General features: G+C 36.5%; 1 protein-coding gene across 1 annotated transcript in view; it reads left to right on the forward strand.

Moving 5' to 3' along the window:
- ABCB5 (ATP binding cassette subfamily B member 5) overlaps positions 1–12,885 on the forward strand; it is a 113,315-nt gene that overhangs the window by 18,355 nt on the left and 82,075 nt on the right. The window contains exons 8-12 of the mRNA XM_061166316.1: positions 469–646; positions 1,983–2,096; positions 2,412–2,522; positions 4,586–4,711; positions 6,198–6,401. Coding sequence (XP_061022299.1) covers positions 469–646; positions 1,983–2,096; positions 2,412–2,522; positions 4,586–4,711; positions 6,198–6,401 — 733 coding nt within the window. The remainder of the gene's footprint in view (positions 1–468; positions 647–1,982; positions 2,097–2,411; positions 2,523–4,585; positions 4,712–6,197; positions 6,402–12,885) is intronic.

Genomic DNA, 12,885 nt, shown 5'->3' on the forward strand with positions numbered 1-12,885 from the left:
AATTCCAGGCATCTTTTCACATATATACACAGACATCTGAAGAGGGAGGTCAGTGCAGAGATCAATGGAAATTATTCTAAGTGCGAGGCTGCTCTTCATCTTATTCATAACAAAAATAATTACTTTAACTTTTACCTGAAGAAAATTAAATGGAAATGGAATTTGAGGAAATTGTCAAAATTTAGACAGCAAATCTCTTCCCAGAAATAATCCTCATCCCCAAGTTATTCCTCTAAAGTGAAGAAGAAAATTACAGACTCATCTCACAGCTAGAATCTTTGTTTTTCAGTTACTTGTTTCACTTTATCAAGGCTGGAGCAGGAAATGGCAATCCACTCCAGTATTCTTGGCTGGAGAATTCCATAGACAGAAGAGCCTGATGGGCTATAGTCCATGGGGTTGCAAAGAGTCAGACACGACTGAGCGACTATCACTCAAGACTATTATATTTTGTTGTGTCTTTTAAAGGTATACACAGAATCTAAAAGATGCAAAGGATGTTGGTATAAAAAAAGCTATTGCTTCAAAACTCTCTCTTGGAGCTGTATACTTCTTTATGAATGGAACCTATGGACTTGCTTTTTGGTATGGAACCTCCTTGATTCTTAGTGGAGAACCTGATTATACCATCGGAACTGTTCTTGCTGTAAGTCTTATTTGAGAACAAAGCTAACTGGCTTAGATAATCTTTTCTTACCTAGTGTTTATTAAAAATTTCTCTTTGAATGATAGTGAACATTTAAAGATGAGTGTTTTTATAAACAAATATTTGTTTCCTTTAAATGATTTGTATGCACCTTTATAGTTGTCCGTTGTCAGGATTTACTCATCCAGTGTGATTTAGTGTCTTCTAAAGCATGATGCTTTTGAAAGAATCATAATTGAATTCTCCACTGGGAGTTAGAGCCATCTTAATCCAGGAGTCAAAAAGACCAGTCTCTTGTGAGACTGTTTTCTTTCCATCTTGCTGAGATAAGAGGGCGCCCTGCATTCACCTTGCCAAATGTCTTCTGGGAATATTCTGTAGGTTGGACTCTCGTACTCCTTCCTCTGTCCTTTCAGCTCATAGTAATGTTTAAAACAAACTATATAGAGCTATGTTCAACATCACAACTTAAGAGTTTTTTAAACTCTTAATGGTTATACATTAAATTATAATTTTTTCACTTACACTCCTAAGTTTCAATAATAAACATGTCAGTTCAGGGTTGAGTCATTTGTCTTGATGAACTAAATGGATCCGGCTGATATACTTTAGTTCTCATTTGGCCTTCCCATTCTATGTAGATTTCTTTTCTGTCGACTAAAGTCATCTTTTAAAGTTTGACTTTTACTTTTAAGCCTTTAAGCTATTCATTAATTTCTGGTAAACAAAACTTGAGTTTGAGAAATTTTTAGCACCTTTTTCCTCCTCAATTTATGTGTGACTCTAGGTGTATAACTAACTTGCTAAGCTTTAGCTTCCTCATCTATAAGACAGGGAAACTAGCACTTAGCTTGTGAGATTCTTTGCTTATTTGTCTTTTGACAGAGATGTGTCTGTCTGAAAATGGACAACTGTCCACTAATACAAGTAATCAGAAAAGTTGGGGAAGAACAGTACAGCATCTCTAAGACAATGAAATCTATAAAATCCTTCCCTTTAAAGTTAAGAAGTTAACCAGCATGCAGGAGAATACAGCTCACCTCCTCACCTATCCAGGTTCACGTGTGGCTAGCAGTCCTCAGTAGGCAGATTTTTCTGCTCAGCCTCCCCACAGGTAATAACAAGATGATTACAGGACAGTTAGGAATTGTTCAACATTAAGAAAAGGCCGACTGCACTTGGAGTAACTAATATTTCCTTTCTGTTTGACAACATCTTCCAATCTTTCCTATCTAATTTCTCTAAAATCCCTCTGAATCTCAACCAAGTATACAGTTCATTCTGTTGTCCCTCTGATATAACTGTGAAGGATAAATATTATTTTTTGTTTCTGTAGGTTTTTTTTAGTGTAATCCATAGTAGTTATTGTATTGGAGCAGCAGCCCCTAGCTTTGAAACGTTCACTATAGCCAGAGGAGCCGCCTTTAATATTTTCCACATTATTGATAAGGTAAGACTCCCAATTGCTTTGAAAGATAACTATCATTATTGCAAGAAGGAAACCAAAGAACAGGCACACTCATTTCACTAAAATGAAAAGATAGACAAAATCCATGTTGACCAATTGGCTATGGAAAGAGGAATTGTTTTAACTCTTCTATAAGGAGATTGTGTTTTATCAAAACCTTTATATCCAACTCAATGCACTTCTAAAGCAGAAAGGAAAATATTGTAAAATAAAACACATCTTTAAACTACTTTTAGAATATAGAGAGTGTCAGCTTAGTTTCTCTAAGATTTATAATGCCCTCTTTGTTTTTCCAAGAAACCCACTATAGATAACTTTTCAACAACAGGCTATAAATTGGAATGCATAGAAGGAACTGTGGAATTTAAAAATGTTTCTTTCAGTTATCCATCAAGACCATCTATCAAGGTAAGTAAAATTTAATTACAGAAATGTACCATTTTCTAATATTACTTTCCACTGACTCGATCACTTCTTATGAAATTGTTTAGAATTAGTCTGACCAAGATTTGGCTGCTTTGTTTAGAGATTTGAGGGGAGAGATGGAGATAGAGACACATAGAGAAAGAGGAGAAGGAAAGAAGGAAGGATAGATCACAAATGCACAAATAACTTTGGAAAAACGACTTGCATTTTGCAGCCTCTTCTCCATATTCAACTAACTAAAGTATTTTCACCTCCTTGGAATTCCTTCACTCTGAATTTGGGAGCACAGAAAAAATGTCTTGAATTGATGGTGCCACCTATTGGTGGTCCTTGGATATTTTCCCACTCAGCATAGACAATTGTGTATATGTCATGTCTTTCCCTTTTCCCTTCCCTAAGGCCTTTATTGCACCAGCTTTTGTGCCTCAGTTTCTGTCTCTTTTACACACGCACACACTCACTCACAGACACACACCACTCAGCATAAAGTGCATCCTTCTCCTTTTATCATTCAGTCTTGGACAAGTTCTAGTAAAAATATGTCTGTTCTGTTGTTTTCATCCTTTCATCTTATTAGTGTATTTATTTAAAAAGGTAGTTACTGTTAAAGATTGCAAGGAATAACTCCTAATAAAATACCTGTTTTATAGAAAAGGGATGATTTTAAGTGAAATAGGTAAAATTACTAATGCCATCAACCTTTACTGTCTTTTAAAGTGTCCAAATACCCCCTGCATAATTTGCACTGAAAAAAGATATTTACCTACTCCTACTACCTTATTTTTTTCTAGGTCTTTGATTGAAATTCTTTTTTTCAAAGATCACTATTTTAAAAAAAAATTTGTTACTCAATAACCATGATTGGAATAGTGTTGTCTTCCATCATTTTTCTTAATATAAATAGAGCATTTTAATTCCATTTTGCAACTACATTTGGGTTGGCTTCCTGGAGACTTAAGCAGCAGTTTTGCCGGTACATTGCTTGGTAAAGAGCTCTCTGGGTTTTAAACAACTATTTTTCAAGTCAACCTTTGAAACATAGCCTATTTTGTTAAATTTAAAAATGAATAACCACCCCCCCCCCTGCGAAAAAAAATCTACCCACTTTAAATAAACAAAACACAGATTCTTCGAAAGAGAGAACAGAAGTGAATTCTAGAATAAAATTGCAGATGGGAGAGGAGGTACTCCCAACTGGGTTCCTTTATTTCTCATCTCTTTTAGAGAATTTTTCTCTGCTTGGCCCTTTGAAGGTTTTACTTTTGGTCTGTTTAAAGAGCCTCTTTCTTTACAAATGTGGAGATCAAAGTGAAAGAATTCAAGAGAATATTCCTATGTTTGGGGAAAATGTAAGCAAAGATAGGTGACAGTTTCTCAATAGGATCACTGTTGTCATTTTGAGAGGGTAGCTTTTTGGAGTTTCTCTCATAATGCAGGTTCCAGGACATTGACTGCTGGTAGCAACTCCCAGTTATTGAGAAAAGTATAGAAGTACTTACTCCCCCTAAATTAAAATGTTCCTGTGAGATCTACCACTAGAAAAGGAGGCTTTCTAGTGGTGAAATCCTATTCCAGCGAATCCCTAAGAAGTCTGCCAGTTGTTTTACTTTAGAATATATTTTGCAACAGTGTCAAATATATTCTAAGAAAGAACTTCCTTAAAGGGCTCACAGAGATATCTGGCAAGGTTTCATTCCTGTTGTTGCAAGTTAGAAGATATAACTTTCTCTAACTTGGTAGTCATGAAATTCACATGAAGCATTTTGACTGAAAAGTTGAAAAGTTTGCTGTGGCTCGTTACTCGTCTATGAGTACTCAACTTAGATCTTCTTTTTTTATAGAGAGATGATTAGTTTTTTACTGTTACTTTCCAAAATTGTGTAGGTAATTATACACATACATGAAACAAATACAGCAAGATCTAAATTTGTTTTTAAGTGCCAAAATTTTTCTGTTTGTAATTATACATTAAATTTCTGAAGATAGGAAAATCATATTCTTACTTATCCTACTTTTATGAATTTCCCTCCCATACATTTCAATAGATTCTGAAAGGTCTGAATCTCAAAATTAAGCCTGGAGAGACAGTAGCCTTGGTCGGTCCCAACGGCAGTGGGAAGAGTACAGCCGTCCAGCTTCTGCAGAGGTTATATGATCCTGATGACGGCTTTGTAAGTGCATCTAGCAAGATCACGTACAGTCCACACAATGAGATGTGGAAATGCCCACCTGTTACAGAGAACTTACAGCTATGTCAACTTTTAATTTTTAACAGTGGGGCTGGGAGAGGATCCATATTGTTTTCTCTCTTGCATATTAATTCATTCAGCAAGTATTTACTGAGCACCTACCAAGAGCCAGACATTGTTCTATGTGCTGGGAATACACTGCTGAACAAAGCAAAAAAACCTCTCTGCCCTCATCAACTTTACATTCTAATAAGCAGAGACAGACCATAAATAAAATCAGTAAATTATATAATGTTAGAAGATAATAAATGCTGTAGAGAAAAATAACTAGTAATTTGTAATACCCAGAACTTAACAAGAATTTCAGTCTCTCAAAAAATCCCAATAGAGTAACATCTGTAGAAAATATGCACTCTCATTTTTTTGCATCATCCATATGTTGCACTTAATTTTTTAACCTGTGAATAGCATAGAAAACAAGACTATGATAGCCACAGAAGCATAATTTGTAATGCTTCTATTCAGTTTTTCAACTGTTACTTTTAAAAGAAAACCTACTTTTCTGAAACATAAATTTGACATTTTCTTAAGTCTTTATGTGGAGTATACTAGACCTATGTATTCATGCTAATATTGAATAAATTATTGGCTAAGTATCCCTATAGAAAGCAGTTGCATGGAATACCCATTACCTGACAGGATACAGTTGATGTGAAATACCAGAGTTATGATTATCATACCTTGGCTTCTGTCATTGAAATATGTAGGGATAATGGATAATGGTATTATCTATGGAGAATACAATGTTCATTTAAGATTATTTATAGCAGGGAGTAAAATGCGCTTTTATCTTTTGCAGAGGATTGTGGTATTGAAGGGAAGGAAGGACATTTCCTAGAAAACAATGCAGAGGTCACATAAGTCTTAAAATAACAAAACTGAAGGTTTTTACATGTGTCTGCATAATAACATTTGTGACTCCTAGAGTATATATCATCATCATACCTAATTTGTGGATCATGTCAGGGCCTGTGGATCATATTAGCCTTAGTGTCAGGGCTTCCCTAGTGGCTCAGACAGTAAAGAATCTGCCTGCAATGCAAGAGACCCTGGTTCAATCCCTGGGTCAGGAAGATCTCCTGGAGAAGGGAATGACTACTCACTCCAATATTCTTGCCTAGAGAATTCCATGGATAGAGGAGCCTGGCAGGTTATAGTCTGTGGGGTAGAGTAAAGATATTCATACAGTTTGACCAAATTTTAAGTCCATTTTTTTAGGTTTTATTAGTTTCCAACTACCAGAAAAAGTCTATTGGCAATGTACTTGCTATACATACTTTATCAAAATACAGTCAGTCTTTGTTTCCTGAAACAACCTGCTTCTCAGCTTATGTTTTGGAGTAGTAAAAAAGGTTTTAACCCAATACAGTGAAAAGCACCACGATGATTCATTCCTTTGGATTTGTAGATCACAGTGGATGGTAACGACATCAGAACTTTAAATGTGCAGCATTATCGAAAACATTTTGGAGTGGTCAGCCAAGAGCCTGTTTTGTTTGGAACCACCATTAATAACAATATTAGATGTGGACAAGATGGTGTGACTAATGAAGACATTGAGAAAGCAGCAAAGGAAGCAAATGCTTATGATTTTATAATGGAATTTCCCAAGGTAAGTACACTATGTAACCTATATTCTTAGCTTAAACCTAAAGCACTGAGATATTCCAAAATAAGTTAAATAATGGTAACATCTACAGAGTAAGGGAAGTGTGATTAATATTTGCATTGTCCTAGATGAAACATCTATAAATGAGCGAGCATGATAAAACCCAAAGAAAACAGTGTTGAAAGGTCAATTTTTAAATATGTTTTGTTCTTACTAGTTCTCACTGCTAATGGAAAAGAAAAATAAAGGATATATTAAAACATAACAAAGAAACATGAAACAAAATCATCGATCCATCCTGAGAAATGTGTATCTGCAAAATGTTGATTTGCAAGGCCATCTTGTGGCTAAGAGTGGGAATGTCACACGCAAAGTTCAGATTGGTTCTGTGTTAAAGCAAAGGAAAAAATTTTGTTTTTGAAGTATATGGAACTACTATTGGATAAGAAATGTGAAATTATAGTTGGAAAGAGATACAGTAAACTATAATTTGGGGTATTAGGACATATAAGATCCTAATGGATATTTAAAATTGATAGAGAGCTATAAAAACATTTATATTTCTTAAAGTATTTGTTCATTAGTAGCATTTCATTTTCAGTTTTTCATTTCATTTTCAATTTCATCCCAGTATCACCTGAAATTATTATGGGGAGCACCTTGTGAAGCAAGAAAGGATGATATGTGAATTTAAAATACAAATAAAATTCTAACATCCCAGAAGGCAATAATAACAAAAAAGTTATTTTAATGAATATATTTTACAAACCACATTCCATAGGTCATAATAATTTTGTTCTTTTTTCCCATAAAATTTTTGTTATGCTATTTATTACCTCCTTCCCCCATTATTTAGGGTCATACTTAGGACAGAAAAGTTATTCTTTGAGGTCATTCTTTGCCTTATGGTTTGGGAAAACACAAACTTCCTTTCTTTGACCTTCATTCAACACTTTCACTGACTTTTTTCCTCAAAAAAAACAAATTGATCATCAGTTTTCCACTTGGAATTAAGAAGTTTTCTGGTGCCTCTTAAGTCATTTTTTGAACTGTGGTGTTGGAGAAGACTCTTGAAGAGTCCTTTGGACTGTAAGGAGATCCATCCAGTCAACCCTAAAGGAACTCAGTCCTGAATATTCATTGGAAGGACTGATGCTGAAGCTGAAACTTCAATACTTTGGCCACTTGATGTGAAGAACTGACACATTGGAAAAGACCCTGATGCTAGGAAAGATTGAAGGTGGGAGGAGAAGGGAATGACAGAGGATGAGATGGTTGATTGGCATCACCTAATCAATGGACATGAGTTTGAGTAAGCTCTGGGAGTTGGTGATGGACAGGGAAGCCTGGCATGCTGCAGTTCATAGGGTCACAAAGAGTCAGACAAGACTGAGTGACTGAACTGAACTGAACTGAAGTCATTCCCTGTAAGTTATGACTTATTTTTACTAAAAGTCCAATATTTACACAAAGGTGTTCCTTACTATAAATCTAATAGTAAATGCTAAAGATATAATCCAAAGACCAAATTAAAATTGCTGGTTTATTATGATAGAAGCTAAATTCCACAGCCATGATGGTTAAACTGGGACATAAGAATAAATGTAATAATAAATAAAAGTTACAGAAGTGGTTTCATATAGGTGAAAATTTAGGGAAAGCTATACTCAAAAATAAATCCATTTCTGGGGTTTTTATCTTGTTCCATTGGTCTATATTCCTGTTTTTGTGCCAGTACCAAACTGTCTTGACGACTGTAGCTTTGTAGTATAATCTGAAGTCAGGAAAGTTGATTCCTCCAGCTCCATTCTTCTTTCTCAAGACAGCTTTGGCTCTTCGGGGTCTTTTGCATTTCCATATGAACTGTGAAATTTTTTGTTCAAGTTCTGTGAAAAATGCCATTGGTAATTTGATGGGGATCACATTGAATCTGTAGATTGAATTTGGTAGTGTAGTGATTTTCACAATATTGATTCTTCCTAGCCAGGAATATGGAATATCTCTCCATCTGTTTATGTCGTCTTTGATTTCTTTCATCAGTGTCTTATAATTTTCTGTGTACAGTTTTTTTGTCTCCTTAGGTAAGTTTAGTCCTGGATATTTAATTCTTTTTGTTGAAATGGTAAATGGGATTGATTCCTTAATTGCTCTTTCTGATTTTTCATTGTTGGTATATAGAAATGCAAGTGATTTCTGTGTATTGATTTTGTATCCTGCAACTTTGCTAAATTCACTGCTTAGCTCTACTAATTTTCTGATACTATCTTTAGGGAATCATGTCATCTGCAAACAGTGAGGGCTTTACTTCTTCTTTTCCAATCTGGATTCCATTTATTTCTTTTTCTTCTCTGATTGCTGAAGCTAGGACTTCCAGAACTATTATGAATAATAGTGGCGAAAGTGGACACCCTTGTCTTGTTCCTGATCTTAGGGGGAATGCTTTCAGTTTTTCACCATTGAGATTGGACAGCTACATGTAAAAGAATGAAATTAGAACACTTCCTAACACCATACACAAAGATAAAATGGATTAAAGACCTAAATGTAAGACCAGAAACTATAAAACTCTTAGAGAAAAACATAGGCAGAACACTTGATGACATAAATCAAAGCAAGATCCTTTATGACCCACCTCCTAGAGTAATGGGAATAGAAACAAAAGTAAACAAGTAGGATCTAATTAAACTTAAAAGGTTTTGCACAGCAAAGGAAGCTATAAGCAAGGTGAAAAGACAACCCTCAGAATGGGAAAAAATAATAGCAAATGAAACAACTGACAAAGGATTAATTTCCAAAATATACAAGCAGCTCATACAACTCAACGCCAGAAAAACGAACAACCCAATCAAAAAGTGTAAAAAGACCTAAACAGACATTTCTTCAAAGAAGACATACAGATGGCTAACAAACACATGAAAAGATGCTCAACATCACTCATTATTAGAAATGCAAATCAAAACCACAATGAGACATCACCTCACACCAGGCAGAATGGCCATCATAAAAAAGTCTACAAACAATTAATGCTGGAGAGGGTGTGGAGAAAAGGGAATGCTCTTGCAGTGTTGGTGGGAATGTAAATTGATATAGCCACTATGGAAGACAGTATGGGGATTCCTCAAAAAACTAGGAATAAAACCACCATATGATCCAGCAATCCCACTCCTAGGCATATACCCTGAGGAAACCAAAATTGAAAAAGACACATGTATCCCATTGTTCACTGCAGCACTGTTTACAATAGCTAGAACGTGGAAGCCACCTAGATGTCCATCGACAGATGAATGGATAAAGAAGTTGTGGTCCATATATACAATGGGATATTACTCAGCCATAAAAAGCAATGCATTTGAGTCAGTTCTGATGAGGTAGATGAACCTAGTACCTATTATACAGAGTGAAGTGAGTCAGAAAGAGAAAGATAAATACCATATTCTAACACATATATACAGAATCTAGAAGAATGGTACTGAAGAATTTATTTACAGGGCTGCAATGGAGAAATAGACATAGAGAATAGAATTACGGACATGGGGAGAGGGGAGGAGAGGGTGAGATATAAGGAAAGAGTAACATGGAAACTTACATTACCATGTGTAAAATAGTTAGCCAATGGGAACTTGCTGTCTGGCTCAGGAAACTCAAACAGGGGCTCTGTATCAACCTAGAGGAGTGGGATGGGGAGGGAGATGGGAGGGAGGTTCAAAAGGGAGGGGATATATGTATATCTATGGCTGATTCATGTTGAGGTTTGACAGAAAGCAACAAAATTCTGTAAAGCAATTATCCTTTAATAAAAAAATAAATTAAAAAGAAAAATAAATAAATATCATTAATCCTTCTACGATGTGCTTAGTCACTCAGTCATGTCCAACTCTTTGTGACCCATGGACTATAACCCACCAGGCTCCTCTGTCCATGGGGATTCTCCAGGCAAGAATATTGGAATGGGTTGCTATGCCGTCTTCCAGGGGATCTTCCCAACCCAGAGATTTAACCCAGGTCTCCCGCATTACAGGCAGATTCTTTACCATCTGAGCCACCAGGGAAACCCAACTGTGATACACACATATTTTTTAATTAGTATGTGAGGATTAACTGACACTTGCTAGCTTTTCCCCATGAACAGCCATAAAACGGACTAGAATATATGAGGCATAGGGCAATTGCTTCCAAGCATTAGACAAGCAGTAGCACAGAACTATGATTCCTGAGAGGAAGGAAACTCGAAGCAAGTCCATGAATGCCCAACATGCTTCCTGGGAACAAATTGTGACCCCGTCACATCTCTGTAAACTGGAATTCAAAGAGAACATGTCAGTCCCACTGAGATAAAAGATAGAGACAGAATTTCAGGGCAGCTTAAGAAATTGAAGAGCCAAAATAAAAGAGTTGTGGACATGAGATGGGGGGCAGATGTCCATGTAAGCATCCTTTGGGAATCCTTCTCAGATATAAGATAACCCCTGGCTTACAGAAGAGCAGCCGCTACAAAGCTCTAGTAGAGCAGAGATACTCAAAGTTAGGCAGTGTGGTGGAGCTGTCGAAAACACAACCCAGCCAGAGTGGAGAGGTCACATTAACACCTCTTTATACCTCAGGCATATAGCTGAGACACCAAAAAAAGTCTAAGTCTTTACTTAGAAGTAAAGACCACACCTTAGAGTAAGGCTCTGACTCTAAATAATCTGCTCTAACAAAATCCTAAAACCAAGTGATGACAAGACCCTAAAGGAGACAGAACTTGGATATTGGGTCCTGCCAAGTTTTGAGGCTTTCTTTAGATGAGCAAGCTCCGGGTGATGGTGAAGGACAGGAAAGCCTGGCGTGCTGCAGTCCATGGGGTTGCAAAGAGTGAGTGACTGAACAACAACAGATTCACCACAACAAAGCATAAAACCAGGATGATCAGTCAATATTTGAATTGCCTAGGAGGGTGAAAGGGCTTCCCAGGTGGTGCTGTGGTAAAGAACGCACCTACCAGTGCAGGAGACGTTAAGAGACGCAAGCTTGAACCCTGGGTTGAGAAGATCTCCTAGAAGAGGGCACAGCAACCCACTCCAGTATTCTTACCTGAAGAATCCCAAGGACAGAGGATCCTGGTGGGCTACAGTCCATATGGTGGGAAAGAGTTGCACATGACTGAGGCGACTTAGCAAACATGCATGCACGTGAGAGTCAAATCAACATTTTCCTCAGAATAAAGCAGAACTGAGTCTCTTCAACATATTATGCACAAATTTCAATGTGCATTCTACAATATCTAGATGTGCAAAGAAACAGGAAACAATGATCCATAGGCGAAAAGAAAAAACCCATAATCTCGATATTTGTCCACTGAAGCAAAATTTCAAGGGACTTCCATGGCAGTCCAGTGGTTAAGACTTCCCCTTCCAGTGCAGGGGGTGCAAGTTCGATCCCTGGTCAGGAAGTTAAGATCCCACATGCCTCAGGGCCCCAAAACCAAAAACATTAATAAAAGAAGAAGAAGAAGAAATATTACAACAAATTCAGTAAAGACTTTAAAAATGGTCCACATCAAAAAAATCTTTAGGGCTTCCCTGGTGGCTCAGTGGTAAAGAATCCACCTGCCAGTGCAGGAGACCCGGGTTTAATCCCTGGTCCGTGAGGATCCCACATGACTCGAAGCAACTAAACCCATTCACCACAACTACTGAGCCTGTACTATAGAACTACTGAGCCCTCCCGCCGGAAATACAGAAGCCCATGTGCCCTAGAGCCCATATCAGCAACAGGAGAAGCCACCACTATGAGAAGCCTGCACACTGCAACCAAAGAAAAGCCCACACAGCAAAGAAGACCCAGCACGGCCAAATAAATAACACTAGTTTTTTTTTAATCTATAAAAAAGAAGTCTTTTTTAAAGGTTTCAAAAAAAATTTCAAAATGCATGAAGCAAAAACAATACATCTGAAAGGAGAAACAGACAAATCCACAATTTTAGCTGAAGGCTCTAATACTTGATAGACCAAGTAGGCAAAAGATCTAAGGATATAGATAACCTCAACAATACTATCATCCAACTAGATATAACTGATATTTATAGACAGTTTCACTCAATAACAGCATAAAACATTTTTCTTAAGTGCATGTGGAATGTTCACTGAGATAAACAATATTTTCGACATTGAAAGAAAAAATGTTTATAATTTCAAAGGAAACATACAAAGTATGTCCTTGGGCCACAATAGAATTAAAACGTAGACATCAGTAACAGAAATATACCTGGAAAATCCACAAATATTTGAAAATTAAAGAACCTACTTCTAAATAATATATGGCACAAATAGGAAGTTTCAAGAAAAATTAAAAACTTTTGAAGTAAATAAAAATGAAAATACAAGGTATCTGTGTTTGTGGAATACACTTGATCTTTCAACAACATGGGTTTGAACTGTACATATTCACTTATACAGGAATCTTTTCCAAAAAATACATACTGTAGTACTACATGACCCCCAGCTGG

The sequence above is a fragment of the Dama dama genome, chromosome 18 (genome assembly GCF_033118175.1).
Source record: "Dama dama isolate Ldn47 chromosome 18, ASM3311817v1, whole genome shotgun sequence".
NCBI classification, from domain to species: Eukaryota; Metazoa; Chordata; class Mammalia; order Artiodactyla; family Cervidae; genus Dama; species Dama dama.